The 25,392-nt window shown below is 48.8% G+C and overlaps 1 protein-coding gene across 1 annotated transcript; it reads right to left on the bottom strand.

Annotated features, from left to right (window-relative positions):
* Positions 1-832: 832 nt before the first annotated feature.
* Positions 833-25,177, bottom strand: SLC29A4 (solute carrier family 29 member 4). Its single transcript, XM_033167610.1, is given in 11 exon segments — positions 833-975; positions 1,246-1,486; positions 2,270-2,457; positions 3,023-3,161; positions 4,078-4,346; positions 7,148-7,222; positions 7,879-8,007; positions 10,713-10,826; positions 12,157-12,288; positions 14,054-14,227; positions 25,149-25,177. Coding segments are annotated over 10 exon segments (1,593 nt in total). The 5' UTR covers positions 14,217-14,227; positions 25,149-25,177.
* Between the last annotated feature and the right edge of the window lie 215 nt (positions 25,178-25,392).

Below are 25,392 nucleotides of genomic sequence, written 5' to 3'. Positions count from 1 at the left end.
GACAAAGCCAAACCACACACTTACTCTCCTCTGTAACGTAAAAGCAGTGCGCCTGTTTTAATTTCAATTGGACAAGTCTCACGAGAGGACAAAATTTACCACGACGTGACTGATCAGCTTTGGGGGGGAAAGGCTGGTGTGCGAACAAGCCGCCTCAGGGTTCCTGCCTCCACCCCGGTCAAAGCCCCCTCCAAAGTCGGGGGGAGACAAAGCCACACCCCTCCCCACTTTGGGGGCAAAGCCGATCCCTTCTGAATCCCCTTCCCCACAAACTCACAGAAGCCGGGCCGTCCCCAAGCCCAGCGAGCGGCAGCACTTGCGAGGGGCCCTACCTCGCAAGGGTGGCGGGAGAACTTGCATCGGGGTGGGAGGGGAAAGGGATGGGGGCAAGGATCTGGCCCCTGGGGGAATTATCCTGCACCGAACAGCAAGAGCTGATTGACAGTGGAACGGAGTTCCTCGGGAAGCAGTGGTCTCTGCTTCTGTGGAGGTTTTCTTTCGGATGGCTGCCTGTCGGGGACCCTTCAGTTGCAGCTCCTGCATTGTAGGGGGTTGGGATGGATGACCCCTGGGGGTCCCTTCCCAACAAGGTTCCAGCAAGCCTTGCTTAGGAGAGCTTCCCTGCTGCTGGTCCTTCCCCTTCTCAGCCGGAGCGAGGAAGATGGTCGCTTTGCGTTTCCCAACACGGTCCGGCAGCTGCTCCTGCAGAATGGCAGCCTCGCGGGAGATCCCTCCTCTCTCTCTCTCTCTCTCTCTCCCCACCTCGCCTGGGACCCTGCCGGTCGGAGGAGGAAGCGGAGGCGGCCCTGGGGGGGGGGAACCTCCTCTCCTCTCAGTACCCTGGCGTGATGGAGCTGTTGTAGGTCTCGGTGCGGAAACAGGTGCTGTGGGAGAGGCTCGTGAGGCTGTAAGCGAAATAGGCTACGGCAGAGCCCAGAGTCAAGCCCGACATGTAGGAGACGGTCATGGTGTTACCTGGGAGGGAAAGGAGACAAGGAGGGCGAAGGGTTAAACAGGGCGGCACCACAAGAGTCATCTAGTCCAGCCCTGGGCAATGCAGGAGTCACAGCTAAGGCCACCCTGACGGATGGCCAGCCAAAAAAACGTTCACAATTATTATTACAGTGGTACCTTGGTTCTCAAACTCCAAAAACCCGGAAGTGCGATGGGACCCAGATGCGAATCTTCCCTTTGTGGATACTCTGCCAGCCCCTTCCTCCACGATGCCCCTCCCCCCCCGCTTACCTGCCAGCTCCCGCTGCTCGGGGCTCACTTTGCCCGCTGCCAGGATCATGGGCACGCTCCCAAAGTAGCCGTTGGTGATGCCCATGAGGAGGGAGAAGATGCAGGGCCAGGCCGGGTGGCCGAAGGTGGGCTTCCCGCTGGGGTAGACGCACATGATGAAGAGCGGGATGAAGACGACCCTCAGGCAGGAATAGATGAGGAGGTGGGTGCCTCTCCAGTCGTAGGGCAAGGCAGCCAGGATCTGGAAGGGCAAAGAGGAAGGCTTGAGGACAGAACCAGAGAGTGAGGAGGGAACCCCAAAGGTCATCTGGGCCAGCCCCCTGCAATGCAGGAATCACCGGTGAAGGATGCCTGGCAGGCGGCCATCGGGCCTCTGATTATTATTATTAATAATAATATTTTTATTGAGATTTTGTAACTGCAAATTCCAAATATCACGTACCATTATCCAATCCTACCGTACCATTGCACTTACAATCCTCTCCCTCCCCACCTGACTTCCCTAACTTCCCCTTCTGGTTTGTTACACTGTTTGTTGTACTCTACAGGTACAGGTATACAGGTGAAACACGAAAAATTAGAATATCATGGAAAGGTTCGTTTCTTTCAGTAATTCAACTTAAAAGGTGAAACTAATACATGCGATAGACTCGTGACATGCAAAGCGAGATATGTCAAGCCTTTATTTGTTATAATTGTGATGATTATGGCGTACAGCTGATGAGAACCCCAAATTCACAATCTCAACTTTGGGGTTTTCACCAGCTGCACGCCATAATCATCACAATTATAACAAGCAAAGGCTTGACATATCTCACTTTGCATGTCATGAGTCCATCTCGTATATTAAACTCTAGTAGCTAAAACAATTGCTTACATAAATGGACTTTTCCATGATATTCTAATTTTTCGAGTTTCACCTGAACTATTAAAAGTTGTTACATAGTCATCCTCTGTGTTTAATTTCTATGAAGCTGCGAAAGTTTATTCAAATCCTGCCAGTGGGGGAGCAGACAGCTCCTACCTTGCCCACAAAGTCCGAGAGGTTGAAGATGGCCATGATGAGAATGGGAAGCCACTCGCCGAGGGTGCAGTTGCGGATTTCCGACTCCAGTCCGGGGAAGAGGCACAGCGTGATGAAGTACGTCATCGCGATGGAGAGCATGTATGCCCAGATGACTCTCGAGACGATGTATCAGTGGAGCATCATGTCTGCAGACGGGGGGCAAAGGAGGCGGGGGTCACGGGGTAACCGGGACTGGGGAGTTTGCACCCTTTTGGCCAAAGGGCAGCAGGGGGTTTCCATAGCAGGGGACAACATCGTGGGGAAAGCCAAAAAAAAAAAAAAATTGTCACCCCCCCTCACACACACACATTGCAAATTTTGGAAACGTTGCCCACAGTTATTGAGGGTTTTTTGGTTGAATTTCTTTTAGGGAAGCTTGCCCAAAGGTTGCCCAGTGCCACCCGCCGATCGCGAAAATCTGACCGCCGATCGCATAAAACCACCCGCCGGAGATGTGAGACCCTCCCACTGGGGGGGGGGGGCGAACGCCATCTGCCAGGGGTTACCAGACTGATCGCTGGGCATATTTGTGCAATCAGCGGGCGGATTTTCGCGTCAATCGCAAAAAACCGCCCGCCGGGAGTGCGAGCGGCGCCACGATGATCCGCCCGGGGAGATGTTGTCACACACACCCCAGGCATGACACCCGGGGTGGACCGCGCCCCCCATGCACCCCTTGCGACACCCCTGGGAGGGATCCCTCGCCCCTACCTCTGAAGCTCGGCCAGCTCCTCTGGAATTTGGCCCGAGGGACGTCAAATCTCACGTAGGTGCCTCCGCCGCCAGCCAGCTCCCCCTCCTGCCCGAAGGCTTCTGGGGGGGAGGCCTCTTGCCCCCCTGGCCGGTTCTCCTGAGAGAGCAAAAGGGGAGGAAACAACCAGCTTCAGCACCGGTCAGGCTTCCGAGAATCCGATCCCCCTCCCTCACGGCAGTCTGCCAGTAACGGAAAGACAAGGAGCTCTTACCAAGGTCTTTAATTCAATATTCACAGAGAGAGAGAGAGAGAGAGAGAGAGAGAGAGAGAGAGAGAGAGAGAGAGACGTAGACTTGCTGTCTCTTGAATAATGGCGTTGCTCTGAGTAAAGTCCCACCCCCTCCATCTCTCCTATTCTACACCATCCCTGTGCCGGCTGATCTGGGCTTTCTGCCTCTGAGCTTTCTGTTCTCCTACTCTCAATGCCCGCCTGTCCTGGGAGAAGGTGGGGTCAGGAATGCTTTCCAAAGACACTGCCGGCTGTCTCTGCCCTGATGCTTCTTCTTCTTCTTCCTGCCCCTCTCCCAATATTTCCCAGCTTTTCCCCTCTGCAGCCTCTGAGCTATGACCTTCCGCAAACCGCTTGTAAATCTATACTGTCCCCCTGTTCTCTGGGGCAGTCTCCACCATTCCTCCTCAGTCCAGTCCCCGACAGCAGCACCCCAAAACCATGCCCAGCCTCGGTCTGCATTTAGGGACCACTCTGATACTCCGAAGGGCCAGAAGGTGCTATGGTTTATGATTACGTCTTAAAATAGGGGAAACACGGTAGTTGGGCAGGAGCTGGGACCGTGCAACAGGAGCTCACCCCGTCACGGGGATTCAAACCACTGACTTTCTGATCGGCAAGCCCTAGGCTCTGTGGTTTAACCCACAGCGCCCCCCACGTCATTTTTAAATTTAAAACAACAATAATCCGATTTTTCAAATGCAATGGAGTAAAAAGTGGTTCCAGCCCGACACCGCCTGCCCAACTCGTGGGCTCACTTTGCACGGGGAATGGGCCACTTACAAATCGGATGTCTTCGGCTGTGACGTCATGGTGGACCCTGTACCCAGAGCCGTGGCCCCCAGCTCCCCTGGACTCGGGGGGCCCCCTGTCCCGAGAGTGGGCGGTGTAGTACTTCACAAAGTGCGTCCTCTTCACCAGGAGGTGGAGGACGAAGCAGATGAGCTCGAGGGTGATGGAGATGAAGAAGAAGATGATGGTGTTCTCCTTCTCGTCCGACAGGAGGAGTTTGGTGAAGATGCGGCTCAGCGAAATGATGACCCCGGCGGTGCCTGAGGAAGCGAGAGCAGAAAAGCTGGTGCTTATTATTGTTGTGGTTACTAAATGTATATACCGCCCTATATCCTCAGGTCTCACAGGATAAAATTACAATAGAAAAACACATACAGACAGACATAACGTATTTTTCGCTCCATTAGACGCACTTTTTTCCTCCTAAAAAGTAAGGGGAAATATCTGTGCGTCTTATGGAGTGAATGGTGGTCCCTGGAGCTGAATTGCCCAGGGGCCAAAAGAGGATCATGCTTTTTATTTTACAAAGAGAAAAGGGGGTGTTGAAAGGACCCCGCTCAGCAGCTGATCAGCAAGAGATCGGGAGAGAGATAAGAGTCCCAGCTCCCTTTCAGCCCCACCCTCCATTGTTGAATGTGCTGCAGAGGGAGGTTGTTTGTTTCCCCAGCGACATGGGACTGGCTGATTAGATTATCTGTCTGGAAACTGTCGAAAAGGCTCCCTTTCCTTAAGAAGCTGTAGAAATGTGAGTTGAACCCCATAAAAATGGGGCTTTTCCTCTTTGCTTTTCCCCCTTTGCAAAAGGAGCTTTGCTTTTCCCCCTTTGCAAAAAAAAGCTGCAAAACTTTTAGTTGATCCTCAAAAAAACAGGGCTTTTCCCTTTGCAAAAAAACCTGCAAAACTTTTAGCTGATCCTCAAAAAAACAGGGCTTTTAGAGGAGGAAAACCAGAAAAATATTTTTCTTCTTCTTTCCTCCTCTAAAAACGAGGTGCACCCTATGGTCTGGTTAGCCCTATGGAGCGAAAAATACGGTACATACATACATACATTCTTTAATTCGGCCGTCAGTCAGAAAAAGATACATTTGTACATAATAATAATAATAAAACACCTCTGAAGGAACTATGAAGGGAAAAAAGGAAAACATAACCCACAATGGAATGGAGCTAAACAGATAGCCCCATATCAATACAATCAATTAAAATCTTGCGACGCTTAAAAGCTAAAAAAAAAGAAATTTAGCCACCTGGGAGGCTGTAGAGAAAAACACAAAAACAGCAGACCCCCGGGTTAGTATATAGTAATTCAAATGATGGCTTGTGAATTGTCTTCTTTCAGTGTTTCTACTTTAATGAAAACCACTGTCACTAATGGTTGGTGGTTTCCCTGAGTTGAGCCGGAGCAAAATTAGGCCAATATTGCAGGACTCATGTGGGCAGGCTTAACTCTCTGTGAAGAGACATTTGCATCGGAGGAGGAGCTGGTGGGGACTGAACAAAGCATTGTGACCAGTGGCGGAGGAAGGGGTGTGTGGCGGGTGCTGTCCACCCCGGGAATAGCTGTCAACTTTTCCCTTTTTTTAAGGGAAATTCCCTTATTCCGAATAGGATTCCTCGCAAGAAAAGGGAAAAGTTGACAGCTATGACCCCAGGTGTCATCCCTGGGGGGGGGGGTGTGACATCGCCACCTCACCCCCCACGCCGTTTGCGGCACACATACCCCGGACGCTCGCCGCGCTAGCCCCGTGCCCCCCGCTGGTGGCTAGCCCCGCCCCGGGTGCACAGCATGTCCGCCGCTCTGGGTGCCGGAGCAGCTAGCTCTGCCTCTGATTGTGACGGGTTCTTCTGCTTTCTTGGGTCTGCATGATAAGAGCCTTGTGTGCAAGACTTATCAGTAAAACCTGTCTGTAATAAAGCTTTTGAAATTTTCAAAAGGAAAAGAGGAAAAACCCGTGGCTGAACAGATGCCCCAATGGGAAACCTGCTAACAGGATTTGAACACAGGTGCCCTCTCCCTTCCTGTGGCTTCCAGAAGCTTTACTGCCTCCAACTGTGGAGGGCAGCGCTCAGCCATCAACCGATAGCCCTCTCCCGTGAATTTGTCGAATTCTCTTTCACTTCTGCACGGTACAGGAAGACTCGAAACGCAACCCTGTTCGGGATCCAGATCTCACCCCTTTGGGGTTTAATATCAACGGACAAAACGACAGGCCATGTACAAGAGAGTCCAGCAGGCAAGAAAATCCCTGCTTTTCAATCAACCTGGCAAAATTTAATTTATTCCATGTGCAACATCAACGGAACAGGATTATGGGCCTCTGAGGACAGGCAGGAACTTGAGCAGCGATAGCTTTGCTTAAAAACTGAAATGACTTAGAAGTCAAATGCAATTAAACAGACTTTTTTTGGTGCTTCAGTGGCGTGGGGTGGAATTCAGAGACCGGTAAGAGTTTCAAAGACTCCAGGGGTCATCTATTCCACCCCCCTTGTGATGCAGGAATCACAGAAAAACAATTCCTGACAGATGGATTGTTGAATATTGATTCTTGTTTCTTAGACCTTACTGGCCCGGATATAAGCCACACCTTTAAAATTCGGGGGGGGGGGGAGAGAGAAAAAGGAAAATACCCAAATATAAGCCGCTTCCTTAAAATTGGGTTACAGGCTGAGAATCGCTGCAGTTGGCAGAATTGTAACTCTCAGCCAATTTAAGCCTTTGATCTTGCAAGCCCGCAAAAGTGACCGTACAATCTCTAGCATCGCAAATCGCTGTTCAGTTGCTACGGTTCCGCAGGCAGTCACACCCGTGGCAAAGGAACAGTCTCGAACTCGCAAATCGTCAATAAAGCATTTTCCTGTTCCGTTTTACTGCACGTCTGTTTCAGCAGCGATATCGTAAAAGCCCATTTTTGTAAGTTCGCGGATTTAAGCCGCACTTTAACTTTTCACGGTCGGAATTTGGTGGGGGGTGGGGGTGCAGTGCTGCTTATATTCGGGTCAATACGGTAAATAAGTGAAAACAATTTTAAAAACCGGGCGTTGGGTTTTGGGCAATACTCACTCTCGCCGGTCATCACCCCCTGGGTGTAGCGCTTCGGTAACATCCCGGTGTAGCCATAAAAACTGGATTGCTGCACTTGAGAGGAGAGAGAGAGAGAGCGAGAGAGAGAGGAAAGGATAAGGAGCATGGCTATTCTGCCAGAATTCCCAGCCTGGTGCCTTCCAGCTGTTTTAGACAGCAATGGCTTGGCTGCCTGGGGCTGAAGGGAGCAGAAATCCACAAATCTGGAGGGAACCGAGTTGGAGAAAGCTGCCAGCAAGTTCAACCTCGATTCCAGGCTTATTCTGGAAAAGGCTTCCTGGATTCGTTTTGTGACACTTAACAGAAATGGCCTCGGCCCAGTGTCCCTGAAGGAGCATCTCCACCCCCATCGTTCAGCCCGGACACTGAGGTCCAGCTCCAAGGAGAGCCTTCCGGCGGTTCCCTCCCTGCGAGAAGTGAGGTTACAAGGAACCAGGCAGAGGGCCTTCTCGGTGGTGGCGCCCTCCCATCAGATGTCTAGGAAATAAACAACTATCTGACTTTTAGAAGACACCTGAAGGCAGACCTGTTCAGGGAAGTTTTTAATGTTTGATTCTATTTTTAATATTCTGTTGGGAGCCGCCCAGAGTGGCTGGGGAAACCCAGCCAGATGGGCGGGGTATAAATAAATAATAATTATAATAATTATAATAATTATTATTGTTGTTGTTGTTGTGAGGCTGGCTGCCCCCTCCCTGCCCCCCGCCTACCTGTGCAACCAAAGGCCACCACGCCCACGGCAATGAGGTTGATGGCGTAAGCTTGTGCCTGGGTGAAGAGGTCCAGCCAGACGTCACAGATACTGACAAAGAGGAGGGGCCCCAAGGCAAACAGGTATCCTGGAACAGAGAAGGGGGGCGGGAATCATTTCTCAACAGGAAGCGCCGGGAGAGCCAGTGTGGTGTAGTGGTTAAGAGCAGTGGACTCGTAATCTGGTGAACTGGGTTCGCATCTCCGCTCCTCCCCATGCAGCTCCTTTGATGTCTCTCAGCCCCACTCACCTCACAGAGTGTTTGTTGTGGGGGAGGAAGGGAAAGGAGAATGTGAGCCGCTTGGAGACTCCTTCGGGTATCGATAAAGCGGGATATCAAATCCAAACTCTTCTTCAAGCTGCAAGCCAACCACATCCACTGATGTGGACAAACCACATTGGCTGAAACCCTACAAACTGACCACCCAGACACTGTGTCCATCACCTGAGGCCCTTCTTTATTCCCTGGGCGAGGGAATGGGGCCTTTTCGGTGGTGGCTCCCAGCTTGCGGAATATGCCCTCCCCAGAGAGGCTGGCTTGGGACCATTGTTACATTTATTTAGGTGCCGGGGGGGGGGGGAAATCCTTTTTTTTTCTTTGCAAGGCTTTTGGCTCTTCATTAACTGTGGCTGGCTCGAGCGGGTGGCATGTTCTACTTGGTTTTAATATATGTGTTTGTTTCTTGTCGTAAATCGCTGTGAGTTTTTGTAAGATAAGCAAAATAATGATGATGATGATGATGATGATGTAAATCCTGAACTAGAATTGGGATTATGGGATGGAAATCCCTCCCACTTAGCAGCTGCCTCGCCTCTTTCATTCTCCCCTGAAATTTTGGTGGCAATGCGCTCTCCCAAATCCACATTCCCAGCATGTTTGCACCCGTCTCAGCGACATCTACGCTGGCTTGGCCAGGTTCACAGAATGGAAGGACATCTGAACAAGAACATCTGAAGGTAGCACTCCTGGAATAGGTTCTTCATGGGACTGCTCTCCAACTATCAGCAGAAAATGTTCTTTTTGCTAAAAGTTGTGTTTTTAACACTGTTCTGTTGTGAGCTGCTTTGAGCATATATATATATATATATATATATATATATATATATATATATATATATATATGGAAGAGCATCATATAAATTTAAATAATAAAGGGGACAGGATACCCAAGGACACACTCCGTGGGGAGCTGGCTTCAGGCACCAGGCCTGTTGGCAGACCAACTCTGTGTTACAAAGATATCTATCTACAAACATGACCCGAAGGCCGGCAATATCAACGACAGCAGTGCCTGGAGACAGACAGTCAAGTTGTGTATCCATAGCAGTGACCAGAGGAGGAACGGCCGCTGCGAAGAGCACAGAGAGAAGAAACACCCTGCTGCATCTGCAGCAGCACAACCAGATGCCTACATCTGCCCCGGCTGCAACAAAACATAGAATCCTAGAGTTGATAGAGACCCCAAGGGCCATCCAGTCCAACCCCCTGCCAAGCAGGAGACCCCATCCAAGCATTCCTGACGGACGGCTGTCAAGCCTCCACTTCAAGACCTCCAAAGAAGGAGACTCCACCACACTCCTTGGCAGCAAATTCCACTGTCGAACAGCTCTCACTGTCAGGAAGTTCTTCCTAATGTTTAGGTGGAATCTTCTTTCTTGTAGTTTGAATCCATTGCCCCGTGTCCGCTTCTCTGGAGCAGCAGAAAACAACCTTTCTCCCTCCTCTCTATGACATCCTTTTATATATTTGAACATGGCTATCATATCCCCCCTTAACCTTCTCTTCTCCAGGCTAAGCATACCCAGCTCCCTAAGCCGTTCCTCATAAGGCATCGTTTCCAGGCCTTGGACCATTTTGGTTGCCCTCTTCTGGACACGTTCCAGCTTGTCAGTATCCTTCTTGAACTGTGGTGCCCAGAACTGGACACAGTATTCCAGGTGAGGTCTGACCAGAACGGAATACAGTGGTACTATTACTTCCCTTGATCGAGATGCTATACTCCTCTTGATGCAGCCCAGAATTGCATTGGCTTTTTTAGCTGCTGCATCACACTGTTGACTCATGTCAAGTTGATGGTCTACCAAGACTCCTAGATCCTTTTCACATGTACTGCTCTCAAGCCAGGTGTCTCTCCCCTATCGGTCTCTACAGCCACAGCAGGTGCTGCAACTGTCCAACAGCTTGACCTCATCCCCAAAGGCACACTCTTTCATTGTCTCCTGAGGTAGATGGATGTCAGCCAGATAATATTTTGCTGGAAGCTGTTGTAAGTGGCTGAGGCAACCCAGTCAGATGGGCAGCATATTAAATCTAAAAAATAATTTATTATCACCACCATGTGCATCATCATCTAGGGGGCCGCATCCATTCTCCTTAACCTGCTGCCCCCAGATGTTCTGGACTACAAAACATCTGGCTGGGACTGATGTGATTTGTAGTACAAAACACTTGAGGTGGATCTACACACAGGGGGGAAAACGCTATAAATGTCAGAAATTAAATCGTTATAACAAAGGGGGGGGGAACCACAACGGAAAATCACAAAGAACCTTTTTTTGGGGCCATCTGGTGTTGCATGTTTATAACGCATTCAAAACGGTGTTTTCTGGCTAATGTAGCTGAGACCTTGGAGTGCTCGAGGTTGGCGAAAGGTGGCCTACATCTTTCCCGAGATCTGCGCTTTTAAAGGGAGATTTCGACAAATGGAAGAAAGCTGTGCACAGAGGTTCACTGCATGAGCGGTGAGCCTAACCTGAACTTTGCATGACCCAAGCTGGGGCGGCCAGACTTACCCACCGCGATCCTGGTGTGGAGGCTCAACATTTCCACCAGTGCGTTGTTGAGGATGACGGCTGCCAAGGCCACCAAGATGTACGTAAGGCTCATATCAAACACGATCGAGGTCCCTGCAGAAGGAGAGCAAGGCCACAAGGAGGGCAAAATAAGCTTTCAGGGTATGGGCCCCGGGTGCACGAGATTTGCTTTCTCTGGCGGCCAGCTCTGTCTTCAAACCAGAAGCAAGATGGGCGCAACTCCATCCATCAGCTGGGCCTCCTAAAATTATCTTTGAGGGTTTCCGCACCAGGTGATTTCAGCTTCAATACACTGATATCACTGCAAGGTTTTTGGAATTTAGTTTTTACAGAAACAATAAATATTACGATATAAACAATTGTCGCTGCATCATCTCAATGATACCAATAGTCAAAAGAACTCGTCTCATATACAGGTGAAAATTTAAAAATTAGAGTATTGTGGAAAGGTTCATTTCTTTCAGTAATTCAACTTAAAAGGTGAAACTAATATATGAGATAGACTCATGACATGCAAAGCGATATATGTCAAGCCTTTATTTGTTATAAATGTGATGATTATGGCGTACAGCTGATGAGAACCCCAAATTAACAATCTCAACTTTGGGGTTTTCATCAGCTGCACGCCAAAATCATCACAATTATAACAAGCAAAGGCTTGACATATCTCGCTTTGCGTGTCATGAGTCTATCTCATATATTAAACTCCAGTAGCTAATGAAAACAATTGCTTACATAAATGGACTTTTCCACGATATTCTATTTTTTTGAGTTTCACCTGTATGATCTTAGAAATTCTTTTTGTAAATGTTAACATCCCATGCCAGCCTGGAACGATTCGGTTTAGTTTTTACGTGTTTGTCTCATGTTTTGTTATTTGCATAATATGGATAGAATTAAATAAAAATACTTGGACAAGATGATGGGAAGAATCTGAGAACAGTGGGATCATCAAAGTTCATGAAAGATTGGACTAAATTTGCAGATTATTTGAAAGATAATTGCAGTCAATTGAATACGTTGGTAGGATTGCAAGAAGCTTTGCAAGTTAAATTTTAAAAATCATTGTAGATATGGAATTTTAGTGATAAATTTAGATGTTATAGTTTTAAGCAGTGGTTAAGTAGTGAAAATATAGAAATTAGTAATGAATGTAAGAAAATCATAAGGGAGGTTGGATGGAAGTCATGGCTCTAAAAAGCCAAAACGTATAAGATGAGAAATTGTAATGGAAATTATTACTGTATTATTGTAAAATGAATAAAAATGATTTGCCAAGAATTAAATAAAAATACTTAAGAAGGAAAGGAGGGAGGGGGATATATCTGAAGGAGGGATGGAATGACAGGCTCCGGGAAAACAGCCTAAACCTGAATTTTTGGACCTTCCCAAATGTCCTTCTTAAATGTTGAGGAAACAGTACCTGGGTATTTGTGATGGAGATAGTCCACATCTGTGATAAAGCTATTGTAAGGCAAGAGGAAACCGACCCCTGCTAGCAGCATGGCAAAGTAGATCCCATGGTAGCGATCCTGGGGCGCAGGGTCTTCGCAGACTATAGCCGGGAAAGAAGAGAGAAAATGAGAGGGACAGGATTGCGGGAGACCGAGAAAAGGTCGCTTCGCCTCCAAAAGGAAGTTGCAGACTTGGAAATAAAGGGTTCAGAAAAGGGCACCCAAAATTATCAAAAGGATGGAGCGACTCTCCAATGAGAAAAAAACGTTACAACGCCTGGGGCTTTTTTTAGTTTGGAGAAATGGTGAGCAAGAAGCTACGTTTATTTATTTCGTGGCACTTATAGTGAAGAAAACCCCAAAGCAGCCCACGAAGAGAAAAGGGCAATTAAATTATTCATAAAAACAATGCACTCAAAAACTGAAAGCCAGCAATAAACCAAAAACACACCGGCATTCTGGATATCTGGGTAGGCTTGACCAAGCAGGGATGTTTTTTGCATGTGCCAAAAAGTGTACAGTGGCGCCTCGGTTTTTGAACGTAATCCGCTTCGGAAGACCGTTCAACTTCCGAAACGTTCAAAAACCGGGGCACAAAGGGCTGGCTGCAAGTTCAGTTGGGAAATTGGAAAAACACGCAACGAAAGCCCTTCGACTTCCGAGGCGCATTTGCAAACAGAAGCAATTACTTCCGGGTTTTTGGCGTTCGGGTTCCAAAACGTTCAGCTTCCGAGACGCTCGAAAACCAAGGTACCACAGTACAATGAAAGGGCCTGCCTGATGTCAATAAGCAGGGAGTTCCAAAGTGTGCAGGTACCGTCACAATGAAATATTTAATTCCTTCAACCGACTAAACGCTGCAACCCTGCTCACAAATAACGCCTACTCTGCTCACTGGGCCTTCTCTTGAGTAAGCGTGCACAGGATTGGAGCCGTTATGAGGAAGGCAGGGGTATAAATCTCTGTTCGTGGGCTCCCAGTGGATAAAAACGGAAGACGTTCCAGAGCAGCGAACTCATTCCAGCTTGGAAAAGGGATTTAAACCCCCCCCCTTTGCTTTTAATTTTTAAGATGCTGGCATTAATGTTGGAAAGCGGCAGGCTCTTGCAGGGTATCTAGCGCCTGAGGGGATGATGCACGCTCAAGACGATAAATACCAGTCTGATTAAATTCCATTCAGCAAATTGCAACCTTTCGGCAGATACTCAGGAGGTGCTCAAATACCAGATCTTTGCTGCGCAACGTCTCCAAATCACACATCACGGAGCGTGGAAAGACCAGCGTATATGCAGAGAGATTAACAGAGTTTAACAAACAGAGGAAATGCAAAATCCGTTGGTCACGTTCTGCCGCAGTTATGTGGTTTAGCATCTCCCAGAAGAAGCAAATCACAATCCCTGGGCTAAGTTTTCTACACACCAAACCAAGCTTTCTGCTTCGTTTTGCTCCAACAAACCGCCATCAGTAAACCAAGAGCAAATCTGGGCTGCAGGTCACAGTTTCCTGGGAGAAAACAAATAATTATCCTGCGCTTGGCTCTAAGGCTAAACTGGGGACCGTGGTTTCCTTCACCCCAGCCTGAGAGGAGCTAAGTGGTCTTGATCCACAGCAAAACGTGACGTTTACCTGCTGTCCCTACAAGACGCCATTGTCGTGGAATCCGTGTTGTGTTTGTCTTTATGTTTGTATGTTAATTATTTCTTTAAAAATTGAATTAAAAGTATTTTTTTTAAAAAGAAAGAAAGTTCATTGAGCTGTTAAAATAGGCAGCATCCACAAAAACATGCCAATGAAAGAGTATTCTTGGCCATTTATAGAACATTTCCCATGTGCTAAGTTTCACAATTAGACATCCGGGGCTCTTACCTGGCTCCATGAAGGTGAGGACCCCTTTGGCCTGGCAGCCTTTGGCCTGAAGCTCCTCTTCCTCCAGCTGGTAGCTGTCGAAGCTGAAGCTCATCACCACGTTCCCCTCGGGCGTCACCACGGGGCTGAGGTCCTTGAAGCGCTCGCCCCCCACGGAACCCATGGCTGGAGGCCCTGCGCGCGGGGAGAGAGAATACGAGAGCAGAAGCTGAGACAGACTAGGCGGGAGATGTGCCCCCAACACACCCCGCAAATCATGGAGCCGCTCAGTTGCACTCGGCGCAGCAATCGTTCCATCGCAGAGGGAAATGGCACATACCGGCTGGTTGGCGTCCTCTCGACGTGTGAAACAAGAGAGTTAAGGGGGAAAGCAGAGCTTGCCGGATCAGGCCAATGGCCCATCTACTACAGCATCCTGTTCTCACAGTCAGAGCCGGATTTAGGTTGGATGAGGCCCTAAGCTACTGAAGGTAATGGGGCCCTTTATCTGTCCAGCTGTCCTTTCTCAAGAACAAATAAAAAATTCTTTCCAGTAGCACCTTAGAGACCAACTGAGTTTGTTCTTGGTATGAGCTTTCGTGTGCATGCACACGAAAGCTCATACCAAGAACAAACTCAGTTGGTCTCTAAGGTGCTACTGGAAAGAATTTTCTATTTTGTTTCGACTATGGCAGACCAACACGGCTACCCACCTGTAACAACAACAAATTGTCGCTGTTTTTTGTGTTGAATATATGCTATATGGTAATCTATGGACCTAATAGGTACCTCAAGCCCTTTGCACATAACAAAATATGTATTTTATCAAAGTAATTGTTGAACTGAAATACAATTAAGAAGAACGGATTAAGTTTGAGAACAAAGGTACCACTGTATATAGAAAGGAGCAAACCAGTGATATTTTAGGGAGCAGGCAAGCAGGTGGGGCCCATGACTTACATCACAGGAGCCTATACTACACAGCTGTAGGTCGGTTTTATTTGATTAGTTTTTTATCTTATATTTTGGAAATGTGCATCCAGTGTTTTTTTCCTTTAATTTTTTTGGGCCCCCCCAAGAGAGTGTGGCCCTAAGCTAGAGCTTCTTTAGCTTACACGTAAATCTGGCGCTGCTCACAGCGGCCAACCAGATGTCCTAACGGGAAGCATGCAAGCAGGATTCGAACACAAGAGCAACTCTCCCCTCCTGCGGTTTCCAGCAACTGGGATTCAAAAGCATCGCTCCCTCTGACTGTGGAGGCAAAACCCAGTCATTGTGGCTAAGAGCCATCAATACCCTGCTTTCTGCATGAATCTGTCCAAGCCTTACGAGTTGCAGGACGCGATCAGACGGCGCATGGACGGGGGGCCGCTCGCACCAGGCAGCCCGGCCGGACCGCGCTCCGTAGCGTATGCATCATGATGCCACGATGCATGTGTGCTATGGAGCAATGCCCCGCCCCCAAGGGGTGCCGCTGCGCTTGCTGCTCCCAGCAGCCAAGCGGCTCGGTTCGCCACTGGCGTGAGATTTGCATTACTTTTCTGCAGTCGTTTAAATATTGGCATGCGGGCGAGTGCAAAGTGCGTGGGCCAGCGGATAGACAAAAGTTTTCCTCCCTCGAACTCATGTGGGCATGGAGCTGAATGCTGGGAGATTCAGGAAAGATAAAACAAAATCTAAGCAGAACTGTGGAAACTGTGGAACTCCCTGCCACAGGAGGCAGCGATGGCCACCAACTTAGAATCATAGAGTTGGAAGAGACCACAAGGGCCATCCAGTCCAACCCCCTGCCAAGCAGGAAACACCATCAAAGCATTCCTGACAGATGGCTGTCAAGCCTCCGCTTAAAGACCTCCAAAGAAGGAGACTCCACCACACTCCTTGGCAGCAAATTCCACTGCCGAACAGCTCTCACTGTCAGGAAGTTCTTCCTAATGTTTAGGTGGAATCTTCTTTCTTGTAGTTTGAATCCATTGCCCCGTGTCCACTTCTCTGGAGCAGCAGAAAACAACCTTTCACCCTCCTCTATATGACATCCTTTGATATATTTGAACATGGCTATCATATCACCCCTTAACCTTCTCTTCTCCAGGCTAAACATACCCAGCTCCCTAAGCCGTTCCTCATAAGGCATCGTTTCCAGGCCTTTGACTATTTTGGTTGCCCTCCTCTGGACACGTTCAGCTTGTCAGTATCCTTCTTGAACTGTGGTGCCCAGAACTGGACACAGTATTCCAGGTGAGGTCTGACCAGAGCAGAATACAGTGGTACTATTACTTCCCTTGATCTAGATGCTATACTCCTATTGATGCAGCCCAGAATTGCATTGGCTTTTTTAGCTGCTGCATCACACTGTTGACTCATGTCAAGTTTATGGTCTACCAAGACTCCTAGATCCTTTCCACATGTACCGCTCTCAAGCCAGGTGTCACCCATCCTGTATTTGTGCCTTTCATTTTTTTTGCCCAAGTGTAGTACTTTACATTTGGACGGCTTTAGAAGACGATTGGGCAAATTCATGGAGGAGGAAAGGGCTATCAAAGGCTCCTAACCTGAATGCTTTTTAAAAATCTGTATTTGGTAACAAATTTCTTTCATCTATCAGAAATAGGGAGCAGCAGGCAACCTTCTTTCTCTACCTCATCTAGCACGCTTTGCTGGGCTCTACCAGAAGAGCAGCCTTGGGGTTTTTTTTATAGCCTCTGCTGTCGCTAGGAAGGAGTACAGATGTTCTCTGCGCTTTTTCCTGGTTGTGCTTAATTAACCCCGCGTTAACTCCCTTCAGCTGAAGAATAAAAGCACACAAACAGCCGGTATGAAGAGAGGTAGGGGGGGGGAGGGAGAGAGAGAGATTTGCTGCCTGCAAATCCTCGATAGGAAAAGAAAAAGGAAAGCCTCGACCAAGATAAGGCCAGGCAGGAAATTATTTCCATACACAGCAACTGCAAAAGAGATGTGGGCTGTTTGCTTTTTATATCACAACCCTATTTTAAAACCTGTTATCTAACGCTCGTGGTCAATATTCAGGCAACAGTGCGCCGAGGTGGGATGTGTTTCGTTCCACGGACACGTTTGACAAACCCCCTTTGGTTATCCTCGATTCCAATCTGAGGCTGGAGCCCATTCTCCGCTGCCCAGTTTGAGATAAGGTGAGGCAAAATAATGGTGGGGGGTGGCGGGGGGACAGATATCACAGGCATGAACCAGACGCATTTCATAGGCACAGCCCTGGAAATGGGTAAAGTGGATGGGATGCCAACCCCCAGCACTGCTCCTGGTTGGTGTGAGAAATCTGGCAAGTCTTATCACACCTGTTCGGCACTGATATTTCAGCCAAGCTGTCCTGGAAGGACAAAATGTGTTGTTTAGTCGTTTAGTCATGTCCGATTCTTCGTGACCCCCTGGACCAGAGCACGCCAGGCACTCCTGTCTTCCACTGCCTCCCGCAGTTTGGTCAGACTCATGTTAATAGCTTTGAGAACACTGTCCAACCATCTCATCCTCTGTCGTCCCGTTTCTCCTTGTGCCCTCCATCTTTCCCAACATCAGGGTCTTTTCCAGGGAGTCTTCTCTTCTCATGAGGTGGCCAAAGTCTTGGAGAGCCTCAGCTTCAGGATCTGTCCTTCCAGTGAGCACTCAGGCCTGATTTCCTTCAGAATGGATAAGTTTGATCTAATTGCAGTCCATGGGACTCTCAAGGGTCTCCTCCAGCACCAGAATTCAAAAGCATCCATTCTCTGGCGATCAGCCTTCTTGATGGTCCAGCTCTCACTTCCATACTTCACTACTGGGGAAACCTGTCCCCAAAAGTTTGAACTTTAGAGAAATCAAACGGCTCTGGTAGTCTGAAGTAGAAGCCAGCTGTGTTTGTTACCTACTGTATTTGTTATTTTGTTACTAAAATTTATTTATTAAATTTGTATCCCACCCTGTGCCCGGTAGATCTCAGGGCAGTTCACACAACGTTCACACAACATCTCAGTGTGGTTCAGAACCGACTGGCTGGCTCCCCTGTCATGTCATCAAGCAGCCACCCCCCTCCTCCCCGCTGAAGTTTTTCACTTTCAAAAGAGTCGTTTTACCAAACGGATTTTAAAAAAATAAATCCAGAGGGGTAGCCATGTTAATCTCTTGCAACAAGAAGAAGACTGCAGATCCTTGGCACTTTAAAGACCAACAAGTTTATTGAGGCATCAAGTCTTACGCCTGTCCTGTTGGGCTCCAAGCGCCACCAGACCTTATGCCAGGGGTCAGCAATCTAAGGCCCATGGGGCACGAGCGGCACACAGGGGCCATTTAACTGGCCCACGAGACACCCCCGAACCGAGCTGCCCGCCTGGCGAGTCCCCGTGCGCTGCGCTAAAACTGGCACCGTGTGCCGTGGAGACTCACTTCCAAGGTGCCGGAAATCGCACCTGCACAGACGCAGATGTCGGAAATCGTGGTCGCAATCCGGCCCACAGAAGCATCTCCGCTGGAGTGAACCGGCCCATGCCATGACAAATGTGTTAAGTCTTTAAGGTGCCAGAGGACTTTTCTGGGGTTGTTTTTTGTTGTTGTTAAGTAATAAGGTGGACAAATGCTTAAGCTTTTCAGATACTGGTGCTTTTCAGATACTGGTTTTTTTTAAGATACTGGTCTAGACTGGGGCATCATGCAGAAAACATGAATGAATGCACGAATCAACTCTTTGTGAAATAGAAGGTGCAAAGAATAGCATTTGTGCAAGAGGCAAAAAGAATGAGTAAACTATTTTTAAATTTCCATGCACCTCTTTTAAAAATTCACATAGCCGGTTTATATAGCCTTTTGTTTGGGACGAGGCTGTCTGCTTGTGTTCTGATCTCAAAAGGCATCAGTGGTGAACTGGCTGTGCAAATGCTTCGCCCCAAACACGAGCCTCAGTTTTCTCATCAGCCTCTTTCCATCCGGTGCCACTGCAAAGCAACCCAGCGGAGCCTGTCTTGGGGCCCAAGTGTGGCCTTCAGAGTAGTCCCACCATCCCTCCATATTCATTTATGGCTTCTCTAGAATTCAGCCCGTCAAAAGCGATTCCCAGGTGGAATACACAGTGATACAGATAATAAATTAGGAAGAACAATGCAGCAAAACATTCACGTCAGCAACCGTAATAAAAAGCAGCAGACAAACATATATATATATATATATATATATATATATATATATATATATATATATATATATATATATATTACAAATTGGAGACAGATTAAAATGTCTGGGTAAATTAAACATCTTAACCTGGTGCCAGAAAAGAAGTCTAGTGTCCAGATCAAGGGAAGCGATAGCATCACTCTATTCTGCCCTGGCTAGACCCCACCTGGAATACTGTGTCCAGTTCTGGGCACCCCAGACAAAGAAGGATATTGACAAGCTGGAATGGGTACAGGAAGGGAATGAGGATAATAAAGGGTAATAATAATAATAATAATTTATTTGTATCCCATCCATCTGGCTGGTTTTCCCCAGCCACTCTGGGTGGCTCCCAACAGAATACAGTGGTACCTCGACTTGCGAATTTAATCTGTTCCAAATGCACATTCGTAGGTCGAAAAATTCGTAAGTCGAAAAAAGCAATTTTCCCCATAGGAATGCATTGGAAACGAAAAATTTGAAAAAATTCGTAAGTCGAGTAAACTGCATCTAAAATTCGTAAGTCAAGTAAACCCCATCTAAAACTGCCAACGGGTGTCCTTCGGATGCCGAAAAAATCATAGGCGTGCAGGCACTTTTTTCATTGGTAAGTCAAAAAATTTGTATGTTGAGTAATTCGTAAGTCGAGGTACCACTATATTAAAAACATGATAAAACATAAAACATAAAAACTTCCCTAAAGAGGGCTGCCTTCAGATGTCTTCTAAAAGTCAGATAGTCGTTTATTTCCTTGAAATCTGGTGGGAGGGCGTTCCACAGGGCAGGCGCCACCACCGAGAAGGCCCTCTGCCTGGTTCCTTGTAACTTCACTTCTCGCAGGGAGGGAACCGGCAGAAGGCCCTCGGAGCTGGACCTCGGAGTGTGGCCTGGATGATGGGGGTAGAGAAACTCCTTCAGGTACACTGGGCCGAGGCTGTTTAGGGCTTTCAAGGTCAGCGCCAACACTTTGAATTGTGCTCGGAAACGTACTTAGGACAAGTCTTAGGAGGAACGGTGGAGACAGTTGGGTATGTTTAGCCTGGACAAAAGAAGACTGAGAGGTGATATGAGAGCCATCTTCAAATATCTGAAAGGCTGTCACATGGAAGATGTTGTTTTCTCCTGCTCCAGAGGGGATGACCAATGGCTTCAAGTCAGAAGAAATGAGATTCTAGCTCAACATCAGGAAGAACTTTCTGACAGTATGAGCTGTTTGACCGTGGAATGGTCTCCCCTCGGGTCCCTCCTGGTCCCACCTTCCTTGGATGGTCTTGAGACGACGCTCTGGTGTGCAGCTCTTCCTCAAGTGCCGCTGCTCTTTGTTCTCAGCGTGCGACCCAAGAGGTTTGTTGTAGCTTCCCAAATGTCCCTTCGGTGATCTTAAAATACGCGTGGTCAGGAAGGGCCGTTTCCTCCGCGGAAGAGCACAGCACTTAAGATCTGGCATCGATGCACATCTTGAAACAGAAGGCAAAAAACACTAGGGCCACAATTCTTTACCCTGGTGCCCTCCAGATGTTTCGGACGACCGTCCCCACCGGTCTTAGCCAACACATCTGGAGAGCATCTGGTCAGCGGATTCTGTTCCAGGGGACCATTCCACATACAGAAGCCACCAAGACAGCATCTCACAAACTAAAATTATCTCATGAACTAGAAGTATCAAAAGGGCAGAGCTCAAATGACCCTTTATATATATATGACATGATTTGATTTCTTATAGAAATATTGCTGCACGTGGAGTGGCATATGCAGATATAATGTCTGGCTCATTTGAGACTACATAGAACCTTTATTCTCAAGAATGATGGAACTGCATTCCTGCATTGCAGGGGGGCTGTTTTCATGTATCTTTCATATTTGCAAAGGGGATATTCATATAAGTTAATACTTTTATTATCCCTTTAGAGCTGTGCTGAACCTTTGCACTTTTGTCCTTCCGGGTTGTGATGCTTTGTAGTTTAAATCCTTGAATGTTCATCCCTTTTGTTCCTTTTGCATTCTCTCTCTCTTTCGTTAACATATCCATCTTTATTTATTTTCAGAGTCAGCTAGGCAGGCAGTGGAATCTCTGACTGCATCGTCCACCATACAGTAGCTGGGGTTAGAGACCCATGGAGCAGACCGCTCTGTGCCCCAGTGCAGCCTATTGCTTGTGAACCTGTGGCCAGAGGCAGGTGCCTCACTCTGTCTAATGATAGGGCCGGCCGCGTTGAGTGGGACGGCAGGGATTGACGCCGGATGCCCATTCTCCTTCAGAGCTAAGGCACCTCGCCATCCTTCCATTTTTCTGTGGGGCTATGAGACCCACTCTATCAGGGGGGATAACTCTGCTTTTTGGGGGTCATCCTTTTCAACCCAGGAGGGAGAGGTGAGGGACCCCAACTTCACCAAGGACCTTTAGACATTATAGTTGCTCCAACGCCCCTTGAACAGGTGGATCAGGGAGAGGGAAGGTGTGGCTCTCTAGAGGTCAAAAGACTACAGTTCCTCTCATACCTAGCAGGGGGTTAAGGATGTTGGGAGTCCAGTGACATCTGTATGGCTGCAGACTCAACTTCCCCTTGGTGTAACAAGAGGGATTTCATTCTAAGATAGACAGTTGTGTAACAAGCCCATAGGAGGCCAGCAACTACCAGAAAACTACACAGAGCCTTTGCTGCATCCTATTTTGAGGTTAGGCAATTCGTAGCATTGTAGAGTTGGAAGGGAACCCCAAGGGTCATCCAGTCCAACCCCGCTGCAATGCAGGACTGCCAGGAAAACCTATGGCTACACATGAGTAGATACAGGCAAGGGAGCATTCGCAGCCTTCCCCCCTTGCAGTGGGGAGAAGCCAGATAGGGGCAAAGATGGAGCAAAGAGCCTTCCATTTACTCAAAGTAAGCCCATCCCCTACAGCAACCCAAGAAATCTGCAAGGCTCTACTTGCGAATTGGATGGAAGAGAAGCACCGCAAGGTTGCTGGGAGTTTGTTATGGCGCTGCTATTTCTTCCTCGGCTGTATTTTGGAATTTATTAATGTATAAGTCGCACAAATATGGAAGGCATTTGGCCTAAGAGCACCCCAAATAAATAAAGGGTGACACTTCTGTTTGGGTAATCACAAGAAGACTGGAACGTGTGGGGAACAAAACCCCATACATTTTAAAGCCTCGACACAGCCAGAAGACCCATTGGTTTGCAAAATCGGCCATGGGATTAATCTGTATTGGGTACCGGTGGGGCTGGATCCCGAGAAAGCATGCGCAGGAATACCGGTTAACCATTGTGTCATTTACTCTTTCATCTGCACCCCTTCCTCCAAGGAGCTCACAATACTACACACACACACACCCCACTTTATCCTTACAACAATCCAGAGAGGTCCGTCAGACTAAGAGGCAGAAGCTCGGCTACCCAGAGAGGATTTGCAATCAAAAGGTGGTCTTGGATGACATGCTCCGTGCTACCTCATTTTAAGCCGGCTGTCGCTAACCAGCAGGCGCTTTGCACTACATTTCCCAAGGGCCTCGGCCAGCACAGCTGTAGTCCAAAACCTCTGAGGGTCACCATGTTAGCTAGGGAAGATAAAAAGGTAAAGGGACCCCTGGCCATTAGGTCCAGTCACGGACGACTCTGGGGTTGCGGCGCTCATCTCACTTTACTGGCCGAGGGAGCCGGCGTACAGCTTCCTGGTCATGTGGCCAGCATGACTAAGCCACTTCTGGCGAGCCACAGCAGCACACGGAAACGCCATTTACCTTCCCGCCGGAGTGGTACCTATTTATCTACTTGCACTTTGACGTGCTTTCCAATTGCTAGGTGGGCAGGAGCTGGGACCGAGCAACGGGAGCTCACCCTGTCACGGGGATTCGAACTGCCGACCTTCTGATAGTCAAGCCCTAGGCTCTGTGGTTTAACCCACAGCGCCACCTGCTATGGAAGATAGCTATGCATAAAACCAGTTGCGTATATAACATGCTACAGAACGCGTGTTTCTCTCTTTTAGACTTTTTGGAGAACTTCGTAAATCGCAGGGAGGGAAGTTAACATAGCCAAAATTCATTCCCAGAGGAGTACCTTAGCTTGCTCTGTTGCAATTACAGAGTCTTGCGGCAAATTAAATGTTAATGCATGGTTCCTGCACTTTGGAACTCCCTGCCTCTTGATGTCAAGCAGGTGCCTTCACTGTTCTCTTTTACGTGCCTGCTAAAATACATTCTTGTTTAGAGAAGCCTACTGAGAAAGTTAAGGACACTTTAGTCTGTTTTAGCATTTCAACCTTTTGCATGCTTTAAAGTGTCGTATTTTTTTAAAAAACTATTTTGTTCCTTTATCTTACTGTAAACCACTTTGAGCGTTGTTTGTGTACAGCCCAGCAGCGTATAAATTTTATGGAATAAATAAATGGAAGCCGGCATCGCCAGATCAAGTCCATCCGTTTTGTGTGGAATGAACTAAACTAAATAGCTAAAAGTGGGTTTTGAATAAAATTGGGGCGGTTTTGAATTTTGCTGCGTTATTTCCTTCCTTGATAGGTCCTGCAAACCACTACTCTACCCCACCTAGGGTGGGGGCGGGACCAGGGATGAGCTGATGAAACCAAGGGGGCAGTGGCCCCCCCCAAAAAAAGTTTGGGAATGACTGGATTAATGCATTCATTGTGGCACAAACTTCAGTGGGTGAAATCCAAACCACTGTACACATGCCAGCCATCTAAAGAGCCACTTCCTTGTTCGCCTATGGAGAATGGAGATTACCTACTCACGATCAGCTTTTTTAAAGTAAGAAGGGGATTGGGTCCTCCTTCTACCCCCCCCCTACCCACACTGATCCTGCAAGTCGATGTGTGTGCCACAAGCAACCAATATAAATCCACTTATGACAAACCTGATGTGAAGTCACCAAAAAAAAACCCATAGCACCTTAACTTGGGAATAGGCCCCATTAACTCCTGGGGGGGGGGGCTGGCTTCTGAGTGGCTGGCGCTGTGGCTCATCGCCCCTCAATGAGGCCAAACTTAGATTCACAAAATGTTTAGGGGTACCTGCGCCACGTTTCCTCCCCATAAAAAGCACTGCCTAGGAGCTAGCTAGTTGTGAAGCTCCCTGGGTGATCTTGGGGGCCAGGCTCAATCTCTCTCTCTCTCTCTCTCTCTCTCTCTCTCTCTCTCTCTCTCTCTCTCTCTCTTTGACTAGCCTTCCTCGCAGGGTTGTTGTGGGGGATCCAATGGACGCAGAATTTGGTGGACAGCTTCTCGGAGGAAGCTGGATAGCACCGAGGATAGCACCAACAGAAGAAGAAGCAGAAACCGGGGGGGGGGGTTGTCGGTTCCAGGGAGCTCCATGGGACCTACTTGCGAGTAAGCAGGCTCCGGGGGCTCTTAGGAAGGAAGCCAACATGGGGAGGGGAGAAAGAGAGACACGATCCTACCCCCCCCCTCCCCACCATCCTGTCTCACTTTCTCCCCAAACCAAGCGCGCGCGCCCTTGTCCGAAAAGGCCAATTCGCTTTGCCCATTCCGAAGACCGAAGCGGGCCAAGGTGGGGCGCAGGAGTCTGGCCAGCCCCCCAACCTCTTCTTCATCTCTTCGGGGGCGCCTGGAAGGGGAGGGGGAAGACGAGGCTTAGAAGGGATGCTCATGGACACCCTCCTCTTTTAAAATGGCAAAGGATACCTGGCTCCCTCCTCCTCCTCCTCCTTGGGGACCAGGATGGGTCCCTCTGCTGTGCTCGCGGGGTCCCCTTGCAGGGGGGCTGCCTGCCTGCCTGCCTCCCTCCCTCTCTCCTCGAGGACTAGGGGGCGCCCCGCAGCAGCGTCCGGGGGGGGGGGGCGCTCCTTGGACGGCGAGAAGCAGCCGCGGCTTTCGATTCCCCCCCCCGTTTGCAGCCCCCTTTGTCCGCCCCCCCCAAAGGAAGACAAAAGAGCGGCGCCCGCTTGCCAGCCAACAGGTCCGCCGCCGCCGCCGCCGCCGCCTCACCTCCAGCCGCCGCTCGGCTCGCCGCTCCCGCCGCTCAGCGCCAATGCCAGTGCCCACGCCGACGCCGCCCGGACGGAGCCGCCGGCCTCGCCCCGCCGCGACGCCCCATCGCCCCGCCGACGCCGACGCCGGTTCCGGGCAACCTCGGTGGATCGCGGCTCCGGGAGGGGAAGGGGAGGGCTCAGAGCCTGGCCCGGAGACAGACCCCTCCCCTCTTCTCCCCTCCCCTTCTCATCCATCCCCT

The sequence above is a fragment of the Lacerta agilis genome, chromosome 13 (assembly GCF_009819535.1).
Source record: "Lacerta agilis isolate rLacAgi1 chromosome 13, rLacAgi1.pri, whole genome shotgun sequence".
NCBI lineage: Eukaryota > Metazoa > Chordata > Lepidosauria > Squamata > Lacertidae > Lacerta > Lacerta agilis.
This window is presented reverse-complemented; position numbering and strand designations above follow the sequence as displayed.